General features: G+C 35.8%; 2 protein-coding genes and 1 non-coding gene across 4 annotated transcripts; 2 read left to right on the top strand and 1 right to left on the bottom strand.

The window, feature by feature from the left end:
* Window positions 1-4,651: 4,651 nt before the first annotated feature.
* Window positions 4,652-6,135, top strand: LOC18422266 (uncharacterized). Its single transcript, XR_016055091.1, has 2 exons — window positions 4,652-4,788; window positions 5,961-6,135. It is a non-coding gene; the product is annotated as an uncharacterized LOC18422266 (transcript).
* On the top strand, window positions 4,847-5,895 carry LOC148782645 (uncharacterized protein At5g19025-like). Its single transcript, XM_088866155.1, has one exon. The coding sequence runs from the start codon at window positions 4,996-4,998 to the stop codon at window positions 5,671-5,673; it is 678 nt and encodes a 225-aa protein (XP_088722281.1). The 5' UTR covers window positions 4,847-4,995; the 3' UTR covers window positions 5,674-5,895.
* A 2,894-nt stretch (window positions 6,136-9,029) lies between the features above and the next one.
* LOC110006727 (uncharacterized) lies at window positions 9,030-12,445 on the bottom strand. 2 transcript variants are annotated; one of them, XM_020663489.2, is made up of 7 exons: window positions 12,362-12,445; window positions 12,077-12,216; window positions 11,906-11,988; window positions 11,772-11,826; window positions 11,588-11,675; window positions 11,420-11,492; window positions 9,030-10,355 (listed from the first exon to the last, which is right to left on the bottom strand). In XM_020663489.2, exons 2-7 carry the CDS (start codon window positions 12,207-12,209, stop codon window positions 9,585-9,587), a joined length of 1,203 nt encoding a protein of 400 aa, XP_020519148.1. In that variant the 5' UTR covers window positions 12,210-12,216; window positions 12,362-12,445; the 3' UTR covers window positions 9,030-9,584. The 2 variants fall into 2 exon arrangements, with proteins under 2 accessions (XP_020519148.1, XP_020519140.1); XM_020663481.2 differs by having other exon boundaries at window positions 12,077-12,375.
* Window positions 12,446-17,820: the final 5,375 nt, after the last annotated feature.

The raw sequence follows: 17,820 nt of genomic DNA, 5'->3' as shown, positions 1-17,820 counted from the left end.
TTAAAAATCTCTACAGTTGACTTATTCTGGCTTGTGTATGGTGAGCGTGGATCTTTCTCGCTCTCTCTACAATCGTTTCTTTTTACAACTAATATTTCTAAGGAAAAAGAAAATTTCACGGAAATAGATTGTAAACTAGGTTTGCATTGGACATTGTTATTTTTGTTGCAAAGGTTATGCAAAACTGATGAGCCAAAGGGGATCCTCACACAACGTAAATCTAAAGATTTGCAAATTGTTTGCAATTGCTCTCTTGGAATGCAAAAGGTGACGTTTTGTATTCCTTCAAGTTGATCAAGTTATTAATGTGGATTTGCCTTACCCATTAATAAGAAGTCCAAAAAAAAAAAATGGAGATTTCCATTCGGCAAAGAAGTTCTTTAGGGTCCAAAAAAGAAAAAAAAAAAGAAAAAAAAGGTTTTCCAGTGATTCTCAGTGTTATCGTGGCCATGGACATCAAAAACCTGCAACTTTTTGAGGAGCGAGAAAGGATCCATTAGAGGGAGAGAGTTCTGTTCGAAAAAAAAAAAAAAGGATTTGCTAGGGAGATGGATGAGGAGCCTGCGTGAGAATATCACCTTGCCAATCATATCCAGGATGATGATGATTGCAGTGCCTTCCCAAATTGCCAGTGGCAGTAGCAATGAAATATTTTTGCTTGGAAATTATGCATCTTTGGTTCTTTCCATCTGGTGCTGTCATCGATTTCTTTTTGGGTTTGCTAGCAGGACCAACATTGCCCTTTTTAGAAGAACCCAACCCAATATCAGTTGTGCCAATGCTTGCCTCAAAGAGCATGGCCTCTGCTATCCCTGTTGGTTTTAACCCAACCCAATATCAGTTGTGCCAATGCTTGCCTCAAAGAGCATGGCCTCTGCTATCCCTGTTGGTTTTAGGGTGTCACTTTTTGGACAGAGCCGCCAGCCGTAGGAGAGAGAGAGTTTAAGAGAGAGAAACAGATCCCACGTCTTTCAAAGAGAAAAAGATACCAGTTTTCCATAAAAAAAGCGACCCATGTTTTTTTTTAATTGAGGGAGATACATCAAGTTTCACAAAGGAAGAATGAGGGTTTCACAAAGGAAGAGTCAGGCTTTCTTGTGAGAGAGATATAAAAAGCCAAGTTTAGAGAGAGAGTCATCCCTTAAAAAAGGGGCCCATCTTTCTAGAAAGAAGAGCATAAAGGAAAAGCACCTATTTTTACGAGTCTTTGAAGAGAGAGAAAGAACCCAATCTAAGGGTTGACGTGTGACCATCAAATTTTTTGATTCTAGTTGATGATCATATTTTTCGTTATGTGTTTCTGTTTTGTTTGATGATGAAGTTTTTTATTACTCGATCCTGTGTGATGATCGAGTTTATTTGATCGTGGTTGATGATCAAATTTTTCGATCCTAGTTGATGATTAAGTTTTTCGTTACCTGATTCATGTTTGATGATGAAGTTTTCTATTGCTCTATCCTGTGTGATGATCATTGAGTTTTTCATTACTCGATCCCGGATATTTCGAAAAAGAGAAAAAAAAGATCATTTTTTTTAGTGAGAGAAATCCTATAGAAAGAAAAAAAGCCTCTGAGAGAGAAGATCTTCAGAGAAAAAAGCTCTAGAGAGAGAAAGTCTTTAAAAGAAAGTAGAGAGCCCAATAAAGGTTGTTTCTCTAGAGAGAGAAAGTCTTTAGAGAAAGTAGAGAGCCCAATAAAAGTTGTTTCTTGGAAGACCATGGTAACATGTAAAATTTATCATGGATTTGATCACTACTTATTGTTTGGCACTACTTGTTGTTTGGCAACTTAGTATTGTTCAAACTCTAGCTGCTTTATGTCAAAGCATTTTGAGTTTGAAGAGGAGGATTAGGATAAAGACATCTAGGGTTCATATTTATATAATCATTATGGATATGAGTATATATCTCTGGATAAGATTAAGTATCTAGAAGATAAGAAGAGACCAACTCAAAGTTACTTAATCATCAAGTTAGTTTGGTGATAAAGTCTCCTATTATTTACCTCTATCTCCAAGAATCATATCATATTTATCTCTTGTATTTGTGTGATTGTCTTATATATATATATATATATATATGCTTATTGATGTAAATATCCATCCAAAATAATAAAGATGTAGCCGGTTGGGGCTTTGGATCAGTGGGCGTAAAGTTTCGGCCTGAATCACGTAAATGTTGTGTTCTCTCTTCTTCTCTCACGATTCTCCATTCAATATTCAATATATGTGTATGTATATTCCTACGGATTCTAACATGACTATCCATCTTTAAGATGGATGTGTGATGCCTTTGGGGATCCTAACATATTATGCATCCCCCAAAGCATAAACCACTTTTCCATTTTAAAGCACAATCTTTATGTGTTTGAAAAATTTAGGTCCCGAGATTGAACAGATATCACCCAATTTCCTGTGGGTGAGATACAAGAGTTGAAGAATTCAAATTGATTTTTTTTTTTGGAAAAATAAAATTTTAATTGATCCCCAAAATTTTAGATTAAAAAATTCCTCCCTAGTAGATCTGTTATCCATTGGAGTAATTGGTAATAGGCTTTTACTGGGAGCATAGTACACACACTAATAGATGAATTAAGTACACACTCTTTGCATATGCTTGAAAAAATAATGTCTTAAGTCTAAACAACGGTCATCCAATTTCTGGACATTAAGACCTAAGTTCTAAGAAGGTTTTTTTTTTTTTTTTTTTGTGAGAACATTTATATGGGAACTCTAAAATGGACAGTAATATTTTAGACCAAAATAATCCTTCAAATAGCTCTTTTGGGCAACTAAGTGCATAGTGTGCTCTTGCAAAAATACAACACTTGCCCTAATGAGTTAATAGAGAATTTTATGCCAACTTTTGCCACTCCTTTTTCAAAGTCAGTTTAGAGTTAGGACTCTTTTTCAACGTGAAAGCTATCAGAGGAAAACAGCACAAGGAAGCAATGAAAAACACCAAAACATTTGTTTTACTCCATGAATAGCACCAACATTCTACAAAATTAAGCATTTTAATTTGTTGATGCTTAAGGTGCGGTTATTTTGTAAAGAATAGCAAGGCTATGTGTATATATAGACAGTCCTGATAAATTGTCATGCGACATACTCTTTTTAGGATCAAAGTTTTTTTTTTTTTTAGTTCTATCCGTTTCAAGGTTGAGATGATCAATGAGACGGTCTTCTAACTTGGAATCCTCTCTTCAATTAAGGCACCTTCTATAAACTTTTTCATTCAATGACTAGGTATAACAAGCACGTCAATGACTAGGTATAACAAGCACGACACGTAAACTTGGTGCTTCAGTTTTAGACGTGACCTTTTTTTGTCATAAATGGGTCTATAAAATTACATCTTATATACAATATTGAACAATAAATTGTATATTAGTTTATAAAATGAGAAATAATTTTATAAGATTTTTTTTCACTTATGTGTGTAGGACCTCAAAGGATCACAATTAAATTTGACGCGGATCTAAAAAAAATTCAAGTTCCATACTCTTGTGATAACTTTTCTAAAGATCCGTGTCAAATTTAATGGTGATAATTTGGGATCTTACATACATAAGTGGGGGAGGGTCCTATAGGATCATTACTCATCATTTGGATGGTATGTTATTTTGAAGATTTTAAGTATTTATAGATGTACTTAACCTGCACTAGTTTTTATAATTAAGAATGAAAATGTATTTTCAAGCCATGAGTCCCTAATACTGGAATCACATCTTCTAGCATGGTTTAGAAGTTGACATCTTGTAAAAACAACACCTAAGTAAAAACTTTATATGAGGTGTCAACTATACAGTGAAGAAGTTAGATAATCAACAAAAACACATTGCAAGATGCTCTCCAACCCTCCATTATCATCTCGATCTCAAGACATATGTATATGAAAAAAATATTTAAAATTTTAAATATAATACATCATATAACTCATTATTTGGACCATCTATTTTCAATTTTATAAATGGAGGTGAAAATATAATTTAAAATCATCGTAAGGCGTATGGCATTAGAGTTAGCACCTCAGGGTTTGACTTTGATTGTTTGGGGTGGACACCTTCTATCCCATGCTTCATGTTAGAACATGTATAATGCTCATGCGGGAGCATATACCGTGTTTTTACTCCCTCATCGAAATACCTACTTAGGAAGATTTTTTGAGTGAAATTTTGGGAGCCCCCTTAAGAATCACTAGTCTATAATTTTTAAAAGAAAAAATTGAATTTGGAATTTTTTAATACTTAGATATTACCCTTCAAAAATTGCATAGTCTCTACTTAATCTGGAGACTTTTCTTTTTAGTAGATAGAGATTTCAATTTAGGAATATTTTTTCTAGTAAGGTGCCTATGGGTGAAAAGCTTACATCCCTAAAATTTCGAGTCTTAAATTGACACCTATATAGGGTTTTAGATACGAAGTACATAGACAGTCTACTCCGACGGGAGTATGAAATCATTTATCGTCACATTTTGTATTTTTGTGAAAAATTATATCATTTTAGAGGTGACATTTGTTTTGTAAATTTTGGCATAAAAAATTGAAAACATTACGCACACTGAAATTGACCCATTAAGTTCTATAAGCCCATAGAACTGAGGATATCAGAACGCCCCTTAATTTGGGCCATGGCTTCTCTTCGAAGCCGGCACTGAAGCTCGCTCCATTTCGATGCATTTTTCAACAATATTGATTCGTTTTGAGAAGTTCTGGTTCCCTGATTCGAATTCAGCTCGAAAAACTCATCTTGGAAGCACTAAAATCGTCCAAATCGGTGGACCTGGTCTAGTTTAATCCCTTTTTATCATACTGTTTACTTTGATTGATTTTGATGGTTTTTTTTTGTTGGAAAATTTTAGACTGGCTTGATTGGTTTTATTTTTTTGACAATGACTTGATTGGTTTTTTGCGCGGAATTATTCAGTTGTTTCTGTAAATAAATGCTTGGCAGTGGTGTTTGATTGATTTTTACAAGTGTTTAGACCAGGGCATGGCCAATTCCCTAGCTCTAACTCACCACATGGGTTCTCAATCCAAAAACTGTCAACCCAATTACAAGTTCAAGAGACAACCCAATTCATTGAATCCATTAACCCACCAACTATGTGATCAATCAACCTCTGCAGCGATTGATATATTCGTATTGATCTTGGTTCTTGGTGCTTGTGGGTTCTTGATTCTCCCTTATGTCAAGTATTTCTACCATGGATTTGCAGAGCTTGTTCCTGTTCCGCTCTCTCTAACATATGAAGTGATTAGTGAAGCCCCAGTGGCTTATGCGAGTGGGTTTTTGGTTATCTTGGTTTTGTCCCTGGTGGTTGTTTGGGAAGTTGTGGGGATTCGATCTCGAAAGTGCGACAACCCAAGTTGCAGAGGCCTTCGGAAAGCTGTTGAGTTCGATATTCAGATCGAATCAGAGGAGTCTTTGAAGGGTTTTCCTCCATTGATAAGAGATGAATTCTTGATGTTTGAATTGAGAGAAGACCACAAAGAATTGGAAAATGAGCTCAGAAAGTTGGCTCCCCCAAATGGAAGGGCAGTTCTGATATTTCGGGCAAAGTGCGGGTGCCCGATAGGGAGGATGCAAGCTTGGGGATCAAAGAAGCCCCGTCGGAGTAAGAAACAGGGCACAATTTCAGGGGCTAAAAAATTATCAGTAAAGAGATGATACTCAATTGGGTCAATTTATTTCTTCTTTTTTTAGCTTGAACTTGAAAGTTCTCTTATTACTCACTTTCTTTTTGTAGTTATCTTATCTCTCTAGGTATTTTGAATAAGCGGGTCATGGTATTATTCTGATTATGATACTATAAAGGAATGACCTTGATCCTTCTGTCACTGTTAATTAAATAATGACCATGATATCGAATCGAATCTTGTTTTTTGTTGATTGTCCGAGCACTTATTCTGAAAAAATATTATTGTTTGAGCATCTGTTTTTCCTTGGATCTGCAGTTCTTCTAAAGTTGGAATTTCTAGCTCTTGCAATAATCACTCGTCGTTTCCTCATACATTTGGAAGGCTGTTAGATCGAGCAAGTACTTGTTCATTCAGTGTGTCCTTTTGATCTTGTAGATGGGAAGTTTGGAACTCAATAAAATTGAAGAATAAGAATTTAAGTTTCATTTCATAATTTTCCTTTTCACTATGTATTCACGTGCATTTTTGTACCACAAAATTGTTGCTTTCCTGTCTTGGGGATGGGTTTTGTTGGAAACTTTATATTCGCTGCCAAATGGTGAAGATTCTTTGCTGCCCTTATATATTTGAGCTATTTATTTGGCAAGATAATCATGCATGCAGGAACAGCGACAATGACTCAATTATGAAACTTCAACTGTATATCATCCATTTTCTGTGTCCTCTATATATAGGATGTTCTCAATTGGGTTCCGAATTTAGACTACCGTAATTACTGGTAGAGACATGTGTACAATGTCCACATTTCCATCTACTTTGTGAGATGAAATTGAATACCTTTTTGTTTTTCATTTTGCAACCATTATATTAAAATCCTATGCTATATGAGAGATACTCAAGTTCTCTCAATTCTTTTAACAAAGTATTGACACTTCAACTGAAGTTTTAGAAACGATTTTCTATATTCTAAATCATCATCATCATCCAAGCCTTATCCCAATTATTTGGGGTCGGCTGATTTTCTATATTCCAAATGAAGCATATTTATTCTTGAGGGAGGCAGTTTCAATACTATAGGAAGAATCCACTATAGACTGAAAAGAATGGGATTGAGGGCATACAGCTCACTGTTCATCGGGAGCTAGATCCTAGTGTTAAAATATTTATTGCGAAACATCTTTTATGACCTACTGGTGTATATGTTGTTTTTCTTTGTTTGTTCTTCTCTGGTGTCATGGACTGAGAAACAACCTCAACCTGAGAGGTTGGATTTTGGAACTGACACAAAAATTATGATCCATGACCTGAAATACACTAATCATTGAATTGCTTTCACATATAGATGTCTAACCTCTGCTTTTATTTGTTTGTTTGTTTTCTCTCTTGTTTTTTTTTTTTTTTTTTTTTTTTTTTTTGTCATTACCAAAATTTTAAAATTTTATGTAATCAGATATTTCTACAGATCTCTGATCATTAAGAAAATCTTTACTGCGCTTTCTTGAATGTGCAATCATTTGGGAAACTTGAAGTGCTAGTCATGGATTCCTGTTGCCAAAATTTCTCTCCTTACAACATTTCCACCCAATGTTGAATGTGTCCTAATTTATCTTACCTCTTTGTATTTCCTCGCACACATTCCTTTTCATATTTAAATGCTTTGAGTATGTGGCTTAAGGGCTCATGGCTTTATCAGAGAGTGGACTGTGGTGGCCCTTTAGAAAAGGCTTGATTTCTGACTGTTTCCTGTTTGAATCCCTTTACCCGGGGATAAATTAAATTAAGTTTTGATGGAAGTTCCTTTGGTAACCCTGGCCCTGTTGAAGTTGGTATCCTTTCCAAATAGAGTAAGGGCCACATCCCTAAGTCTTTTTATGGTCTTGCAGGATCATGTGATATATCTTCTATTGAGTCGAAGTGTCAATATTAGGGTTGAGGATGTTTGTTGTGTCCTTCATAGGGTCCTTGATTGTGGTGGGTTACTCACTTGAGGATATTCCGTGGGTCAGTAGATCCTCCGAATTCCTTTAGAGGCTTGCTAATATTATGGAAGGGATTCTTTCCTTTATTGATTTCATTGTTTCTATCTTCCATGTCTATCATGAAGGTAATGAGGTGGTAGGCAGGCTAAGTGAAGGAGGGGGTGGGAGCTGGAAGCCTCATTATGGTGTAAGTCTCAATTTAGGGCCTTGCCACAGTTTGAATCCTTCGTTTTCCTCTCTCTCTCTCTCTCTGTGGGTTTGATTGTGCATCTCCATCTGTATGTATTCTGTACTGTTATAGTGCAGATTGATGTGTACTCCTTTTCCACTGTCTAGTATGGTTATTATCCCAAAAAAAAGGGAAAAGCATCCCATCTTCTAATATTGACAGTTTATCTCTTATAAAAGTTATGATTAGGCTTCCAACTCCTTACTTTGGAGAATGGCCTTCTCATTTCTACTGGTTATCAGATTGCTTTCTATCTTGGAGGAAATGAAGGTCATTTGTATTTGTACTTTCCATGTTACAGGGCCCTCTCTAGATAGGCAAGTTGTGCTATTGTAGAGTATTTATTATAGGAAATTATAATTCTAGTGCAACAAAGTTTATTTTATAGAAGAGTGGAAGTACTTTGCACACGCTAGCACAGGTGACTTGTACAATGGAGAGGTTTGTTGAGAGTCATGGAACCTCACACATTCCGGTGGATGTATGTAGTTTTCACCAATTTTCTCAAAGACTATCTCTATTTTATGTGCACGAGAAATTGTTCGAGTGCTATTCATTGGAAAAACATTGTCTAATAATGACTTACAGCTGAACGGTTTGAGTTTCTATGATAGAGTTCGTCAAGATCCACCTCTGTGGTTGCTTTGGTGTGTTAAAGTAATTACTTTTCTATTGTTAACTTTATCCAAAAAAAAAAAAGCCTTTTCTATTGTTTTGACTGTTAAATGCTCTACTTTTGGATTGATTGTGTTAAGCTTTTCATTTGTGATGCGTTTGTCTATTGTTTTGACTGTTAGATGCTCTACTTTTGGGATTGATCATGTTATTCCTCGAATTTCTTTCCACTTTTTATGCTTGTTATCATCAATAGCTTAGGGAACGGCATAAAATGGTCTTTTACTGAATGTCTTTTTATTTTCTTGTGTTGATATTCTTATTTATGTTGTCTGTTTATTCTTGTTCGTCGATACCTAATGTCTTGGCTTAAATGGTAACTATTAGCAGCTGTGGTCAGGTTATGTTTCCTTTTTTATCAGATGAATGCCTTGCCTTAAACATGCTTACTAACAAAATAACAATGAAATGAGATGAAATCCTGATTTATATCCTTGAGATCACCAGCAAACATTTTCAGGAGATGAGAAACTGCCAACATTGTTTGAAAGATATCTAGCCTTTCCACAAAAATGACAATAATTTACTGATGTCATGTAAGCCTCGCTTCAAAGATTACAGAATTCCACCGTTCTTAGATTAGTCCTTATTACATCTGTGGGATGACTGTATACTTGAAGTCACATGAGCAATAAAATGACAGTGCATTGTTCTCATATTCTCCACTTGCTTTCATGGTGACAAGACCTCCAAACCAGAGGGACACTGAACAAGGATTTCTTGAGTAGAAGCCCTGGCCGTAGCCATCAAGTGAAGGAGACAACCTTCTTCCTTACAGCTTTTCTTGAACCTTTTGACGATGTTGAGCTGTGGCCTTCGAAAGGAAGAGAAAAGACACTTTACTACTACCTAAGGTTTATTTTGCAATTGAAGTACCCATTATAGCTCTTTAAGAAAAATGAAATTGCAGTTTTTTATCCTCTAGTAGACTGTAAAACAAAAACATTCATGAACTTTAGGCAAAATATAAAAACAGGGAAAAGACACATTGAGAGTTACATGCTTCTTGAAAGATTTTCCCCGTAACACGGTGAAGCCATGTAATGCAATCCATATTCACTTGTCAATGGCGATGATCAGTGGGTCACAACAAGCATTCAGATCAAACCCCATCACCAATTTCAAGCCACCATTTTCATGGTTTCCCAATTTGTCACTGGGTTCCACTGATTTCATGAAACTCACACTGCTCACTTGATCCACATGTGGAGGTTCCATGTCAGTTTCTCTTATGCCAATATCAGTTTCTTTGACTCTCTTACATTCTTCCATTCTCACAGATTTTCTGCCTAACGGTGGCTCTTGTCCTTCCTCCTTTCGGTCTGCTCCCATTTGAAGAATCAGAGAAACTGCATTATTACCATTTATAGATCGTGAAGCCCTATTTGTTGCAACCATTGGCCCCCCCCGCATCACTGGGATCAGCTCCACGCATGATTTATTAAATCTAAGTTCATAATTGTGGCCTTGCATGCTAACATCCATCGTTAAGGAAGTTAGGGGGCTTTTAGGTGAACTTAAGGTGCTATTGCCTGAACCATAGTTGACCTGGGGCTTAGGAGCATGATAACCAGAAGCTCCCATTCCTGTCATCCTTTGGTTTTCCATTTGTGGGCTTGCAAATTCAGATGCTTTGTTCTTGGAGATGGCTGTGTCCATATAATCATGGATTACTACAGACAAAGCCAATTCTGAGAGCTCTGCTCTGAATGCTTCCACCCCTGAGGAATCCAAGTTGTATGAAGAAAGTGCAGTCTTTGCCCTCTCTAATACAGTCTGAAGATACCTTGTTTGTGCTTCCATTCGTAGTTTTAAGTGTTTCTGCACCTAAATCAGGGACCATGAACAAGAGAAGTTGATTAGCCATCATCTATTTAGAGATGTAATTACGTGACGAGCTTCGATACATGACGACCTTCGATATTCTTCATCAAAGCAATAGCAGATTAATTATCTGTCACCCTTTATATGTTCATACTTATAGAAAGTTAATATGGAGAGATACAGTGTGTATTTGGTGCTTACAAATTTAATGTATTGATATTAGTCTTGCTAAATGTGTATTAGCCCAATATATATCCTATGCTTTATGTGAATTTAAAAATATTGTTATTAACAAATGACAGATACCTAGGCCAGGTAACTAAGTTTTAATGACTAAGATGACAGAAATATACCTAACTACAAGACTCTTGACAACTATACGAGAAACATATTTTGAACTTAGACATGTTTTAAATGTACTGACATTAACTCTAATGGGCATTAAAGGTGTGACATTTTGTGCCAAATGTCCAACATATCTTTACCCAAATATGGATTGCAAGAAAGCAATTGGATCTAACAAATTTAAGGAAAATGTCATTTAGGGAGTAAAAAAACTGCTTACAAAATCATCCTACTTAGCACTAGAGGATTTACTTTTTAATTGTCATTTCACTCGTAAATCTCTTGAAACAATATTATTTAAAAATGCCCAAATTGGCCTTATTCCAGGTTGGGAATCCTAAACAAGCATAGGCATCAGGTGTTTTAGTAATTTCACCTACCCTAAGCAAGCAGAGGTGCTTGAGCCATTTGGTTAGCGTGTCTTTGGTGGGTCAAATTACTAAAATGCCATTGCTTATCCGGGGTTCTCAACTCTGAATATGGGCAATTTGGGTGTTTTGGTTGTTTTTTATGATATCTTTTGAAAAGGTGCTCGAGTGAAATGAAAATTAAAAATTAAACCCTCGAATCTTAATTGGATGTTTGGATTAGCCCTTAAGGATTGAAGGATCATGACCCTTAAATGAAATTATCCCAAAAGTTTATGGTGAAAGGTCAAATTACCATGCACAACGAAAGTTAATAAAACCCATACAAAGGATAAAGAGTCTTGGGTATCTTGCCTCTATCCGCTGAAGCATTTCCCTTTTCATGCTGATTGGCTTCTGTATAGCTTCTTCTTCCATGCGAATGTTCCTGAGTCACCGGAGACGAACATTACATTCAAGAAGATATCTCTGTTGATAAAGGCTGAGAGAGAGAGAAAGAGAATGGCAGCGTGGTTCTCTTACTCATCTGGGGGGAATATCGCCCCTCTCATCCTTCGAATACCGCCCATTGCGTCCATTGATTGAATCCAAGGGTCCCCATTGCTCATTGCTTCCAATGTTATTTGTATGCATTTAGTGAGGGATACCATAACCATCAAATTTTAATCAGCAGAAACTAATTCACATATTCATAAACTGTCCTCACCATTTCTTAGACTCCTGCTGTGTACTAATCCTTGGGCCTTTGCTCGTTTGTACCTCTGCAATGCATCAATATTGCTTAGTCCTCTTTTGAGAGAGAGAGAGAGAGAGAGAGAGAGAGAGAGAGAGATATGATACCTCGCGTTGCAGGTGACTCTTGAGATGAAACACTGTTAGTCCAGGTATCCCCATGGCTCGCACCATTACTTTGGGTGAGACCTCTGCGGAAAAAAGACAATAAATTTCCTTTTTACTGAATGTCAACCGAAAGCATCTAGAGGAAACGAGAGGAGGTTTCTGAATTTTCACCATCAAGGCCCCCCAGCCGGGCGACTGTGTCAAGGAATAACTGGTGCAGCTCAGGCGTCCATTTCAGCATAGGCTTTGTTGCATGAGTAAGTGGAAGTGGAACGATAACTCCTTCGTTTGCACTTCTTTCCATTTTAGGTCTACATAAAAATGAGGATTGGATGTCGAGTTTTAGCTTGATCATGCGTTCTTTGAGATCCATTTACGAAAACCTCGCAGACACATAGACCTCAAATCATGATCCTTTATGAAGTACAAGACAGACAAACTGATTCTTATTTATACCTTCCTACTCTGGTTATAGCTTCACTGCTGCTCGATCTAAAACTTGTTGCTGAAGTACTTCTATCTAAAGTCTAGACAGAAAAGATCGTGTGGTTGGCAATATATATACCTGCTTTCTCCATGTTTTTTATACCATAAATGGTTGGGCTGGAACAAAGAATATATGCAGTGTTATTGTTCTTTTACCTTTTCGTTGTTCCCCAGCTACACCAATCTTTGTTTGTTTGACTTGAAAAGGGAAAGGGGAAGGGGAAGGGGAAGAGAGAGACTTAGCTTTTCCTTGTTTCTTTCATTTGAGAAAGAGAGAGAGAGGGGAATATTTGGGAGGAGTGAGAAACGAAAATAAAGGAGATGGGGGTTTGCTGTTGTAAGTTAACTTTCTCTCACCACTCCTTTGTTTGATTCCTTCGCACCCCAGCTGTATCGAAAGAGGCCGGCAGTCACGAACTGTCGACTGAGAATTTTCCTTCATGCCAGTACAAAGAAACTGCATAACTCAGCACGAGAGAGAGAGAGGAACAAATCAGTAAAAATTTTGGTATATATATATATATATATATATATATATATAGAAATCCACACAATGCCTATAGACGAAATGCTACGGTGATTTTGCCCAGCGGAATGCTACAGTGATTTCTCCCATTGGCCAATCGCCGTCCAAAAAAATCAGACGGCATATGTTTTTCGACCAGCACAGACCTAGCATGTCTATGGTGGGTACCATCACGGATATACTAGGTCCATGGCGGTCAAAAAATTGACGCAGAACCGCAATGGACGGCGCCGTTTGTTGCCGGTCCATTCAACAAATTGCCACGGACATAGCAAGTCAGTGATGGAGACGAAACGGCGTAGCATTTTTCCTATAGGCATTTTTTAGGTTTTTCCACCTATATATATATGTTTTTGTCCACAGGGTCGGCGCCGTCCGATTTTTTTCAGATGGCGAGGCTTACAGAACTACATGTCCATTGTGGTAAAAAAACACGCGGAAATTTCCACGAGCCACATGCCGTCCATGCGGCTCCATTCAATAAACAGCCATAGACCTAGTATGTTCGTGGCTGGGCGAAATACTATTCAAAATCGTTTATAGGTGTTTTTAAGAGTTATATATATATATATATATATATATATATATATATATATATATATATATATATATATATATATATATATATATATATATATATATATATATATATATATATATATATATATATATATAGAGAGAGAGAGAGAGAGAGAGCATGTGTTCATTACCGTCCAAAAAAATCAGGTGGCATGCATTTATTGACTGCCACGGATCTCGCATGTCTTTGGCGGTACCATCACAAGCATACAAGGTTCGTGGCGGTAAAAAATTTATGTGGAACTGCAATGGACGGTGTACTGTCCATTTGCGAGTCTGTTCAATAAACTGCTACAGACATGCTATATTCTTGGCAGTGGCGAAACACTGTAGCATTTCGCCTATAGACGTGTTTTAGGTTTTTCATACCGTAACTCGACCCTAGTCCTATTTATGCAGGGTCCTGGGAGGGGTGGGTTTGAAACGATCCCAACCTTTGGCTTTATTCACAAAGTGGGCGCTCTCATGACTCAAATTTGCGCTCTTGAGCTGGCTACCCAAGCCTTTTACCGTCACACCACGTGACGGCCCCCCATATATATATATATATATATATATATATATATAAAATCGGGGTACTCCAATATGGTCTGGATAACGTATGCCTCTCTCATATTAGAGTACCCGATTATATATATATAATTGGGTACTCCAATATGGTCCGGATAACTATATTATGTACGCCTCTCTCTTATATTGGATTACCCAACTATATATATATATATATATATATATATATATATATATATATATATATATATATATATATATATATCAAAAAGGGGGGGGAGGAAAGGCATATGTAACATAGTTATCTAGACTATATAGGAGTACCCGATTTGACCTCATTGCTTTAGCTGGTATAGTATAAAGCAAAAAGGTAATTTAGTTAAAAACATGTCAGAATTAGTGTTTGATTAGTTTTGGCTTGTCAGACTATACAGTTTTGACTGATTCGACTAGTTAAACAAAGTTGAAAAATGTTTTTGAATATATCTTATATTTTAAAACTAGTATCATATACTTTTTATATTTTTTGAAAATTTGGTTCAACTGACGATCAAATCGGTATTGATTAGACTGGATCCCCATTGATTTTGTGGCCAGTCCAATCTTGATAACTAGATTATATACAATGCTTGAAAAACTAAAACTAGAGATAGAGATGAAGGCCGCACGCTGGTGAAGATGGTGCTATTAAAAAAGAGAAAAGCATGCTGCAGATTCTAGTAGAGATAGAAAATTAATAAGTAGAACCAATGAGAGAGAGAGAGAAAGAGAGTAGGCAATCAAATGATATTTTAGTGCCTGAAAAAGTGAAAAACCAGAGATTTAGGAAGATAGAGCACCCTGTCGTACATAAAGAAAAGAAAAAGTGAAAACCAGAAATATAAGAAGATAGGCACAGTCCTGTATATAATAAAGAAAAGAAAAAACAGATAAGTGTAATTTGTCAAAAAAAAAAAAAAAGAACAAAAAAAAAAAAAAAACAGATAACTGTATTGCAGATATATTAGAGGGAATCTAAAACAAAGAAACAAGTGACAAGAGACAAGAGAGAGAAACTACTATTAATAAGTAGAAAAAGAAGCTAGAACTGGAGAAACTAGAGAGAGAAAGGAGTCTTAGAAAAAGGCTTTACAAAGACTAGTTGAGATGGCGATGGAGATGCTTGCTTTTCACTAAAACACACCTACCATTTTATAGAACCAGAATAATAAAGATTATTAATTCATCATTAATGGTTCTTAATTTGGTTTTGGGTGTAGGTGCAAAGTACTAATGCTAGTATTTTAATATTTTGTCCCATGCGGGTCTAGAAGGAGAGAGAGAGAGTTAAAATTAGAGAGAGAGAGTTAACACTACATCCTAAAAGATTTCTTTCCTGGTATGGATTGTCTTTGTCAATGGTTTCATAATCTCTCTATAAGACAGATTACAGAGAGAAGATTAATGGTCCAGCCTAAAAGCCTGCCTTATTGGATGCTCTTTTTGAATGGTTTCATCTTCATCTTCACGTATCTCTCTCTCTACTTTGCCCCTGTAAGGAACGAGCTCAAGGTTAGGGTTACAAGATTCTATAGTGTGATGTCTTGAGTTTCACTCATACCGGATTTGAAATTAACATTTAAAAAAATAAAAAAATTAAGAAAAAGGCACATGTTATGTCTTATGAGAGTAATTTAAGGATTTAGGAGTCATTTGATTCTTTCTAAATATTATAATAAATATTAGACCATTTTCTTTTTTTTCTTCTTTTTTTTATTTAATACAATGAAACAATTTGAGTGATGAAGATAATAGGATCCACTCTACAATCACAAGATTAGGGTATTTTCATAAAAAAAGTGGATTTAAAATTCTTAAAACAATCAAAATAAGGCGCACTTTCATATGGTATCGAAAATGTTGTTGCAATACTGGAAATATTTGTGGTGGTTTGAAATTTAATTTCATATCTAATTATAAAATTTAAAGCTAAAAAATAGAGTAGATTTAGAGGATCTATGAATATTTGAAAATCTTGAAAATTCATAATTCGAAGATGCATTACAAGATGTATTATTTCCAAGACTTGAAATCCATTTTTTCTCATGTCCATACATCTTGAGGTTGAGATGATCAATTTGAAGATTTTTAGGCATCGGAACAACCTCTTTTAGTAAAATTTTTGAGGTGGGCCTTAATTTGATTGTATAGAGCTTCGCAGTTATATAAATTTTTTCCAAAGATAATCTCTCTTTGTAGGCAATCCCTTATTTTATACACAACACGTTCTGAGTTTGATGGTTAGGTCGATGAGGTTATGCCCTAAATTTGTAGTCTACAAAATACTCCTATAATGTGTTTGAACAGTGGGAGTAAATGTACCATATGCTCTCATGGCAGCACACACTCTTATCACTTTTATTTTTTGCTCAAAGATATTCTATTCCTGCAGAGCAAGATGTGGAGTAGGATGTCCATTTAATCTCTCGGATATTACCCTACCTAGAATTAACTTTAGGACCCCAAAACCCTCTTAGAGATTAATCTCAATAAATTTTTTTCTTAATTGTACCTTCTATGCACTCGAAAAGAATAATATCTCGAGATTGAATAGAAACAATGAGATCCAAATGTTAGAAAACTTAATTTCAATATTTTTGAGAATATTTATCTTATAATTTTTAAATGATTCTCAAAATTTCGGATTGAAAAAATCCTACCGAATAAGTTTCCCAATTCCAACCGAGGGAAAATAAATAAACCATGCTCCCGAAGGAGGATAGTATAGGTGCTCTTGATTCATTGTAAAAGGGTTATAATTTGAAGTCCCAAAAATTAATCCCAGATGTGGTTCCACCGAGGGAGTAATATATGCTCCTATGGAAGCACATAATCTTTTGGCCATGGTCATTAGCAATTTTGTTTCTTCAGGAAACAGTTGTACTTCGGAGTTCTTACTCACTTTAATCATTTCATGTGGCACTAAACTGGATACCAGGGATCAATTCTCAATGCCAATAGTTACATAAGAGGGCTCACCACCATGATTATAGTTACAAAAAGTTGAGTCACTTAGGAGATTCATTCTTTGATCACCAATCTAGGTTTGATCATAAAAGGCATAAATGTATAGAAAGAGGACTACAAATGATCTTGTAATAAAAAAAGCACTTAAAAAGGTGTGGCTAATATTTCACTCAAATAGTTCCAATTGTGGTATTATAAGTGCTACATGAACTACAAATCTCTCTCTCTCTCTAAGTTAGTACATTGGCAATATCACTAGACTCTCTTTAGATATTTCTAATGAGCTTTTTCTCTTGCTAGACATGCATGCAAATTATTTGTACGAATTTTCATAGAACCCTCCAAAAATGCACATTTTGCATGCATTGTATACTTTGTGCTGCACAGTTTTATTCCTGGACATATCCTCATCTGGGTAATCTAGACTAATTCTACATTTGAACTTTCAAATTTGAATTCAAACTTTCTGTTACATCCTAAACAAATTATGCAAAACTTTTAAAAGTGTCCTTTATATATATTTGCCGAATTCATAAAGTGCCCTTTTCAAAATTGAAGCTTACTTTTGCTATCACCCCTTTAGTTTTATTTTTCAATTTTGGTCATCCCCAACATAATTTATAGGTTTTAAACTGTTTTATCTTTGAGGGGCTTTATGGAAGTGATGGCAATTTGGTCTTAATGATTTTGTGCAGACAAGCTCCACATTCTTTAAGTAAAGTAATCTATTATCCTTAAGTAAAGTAATCTATTATCCTCATGCATGAAGATAATAAATTCGGCAGTAGCGGTCGGACTCTAGTATGGA

Source organism: Amborella trichopoda, chromosome 4 (assembly GCF_054954075.1).
Source record: "Amborella trichopoda isolate Santa Cruz 75 chromosome 4, AtrichopodaSantaCruz75HAP2 v2.0, whole genome shotgun sequence".
In the NCBI taxonomy this organism is placed as follows: domain Eukaryota; kingdom Viridiplantae; phylum Streptophyta; class Magnoliopsida; order Amborellales; family Amborellaceae; genus Amborella; species Amborella trichopoda.
Note: the sequence above shows the minus strand (reverse complement) of the source record. Positions and strands in the feature narration are given on the sequence as shown.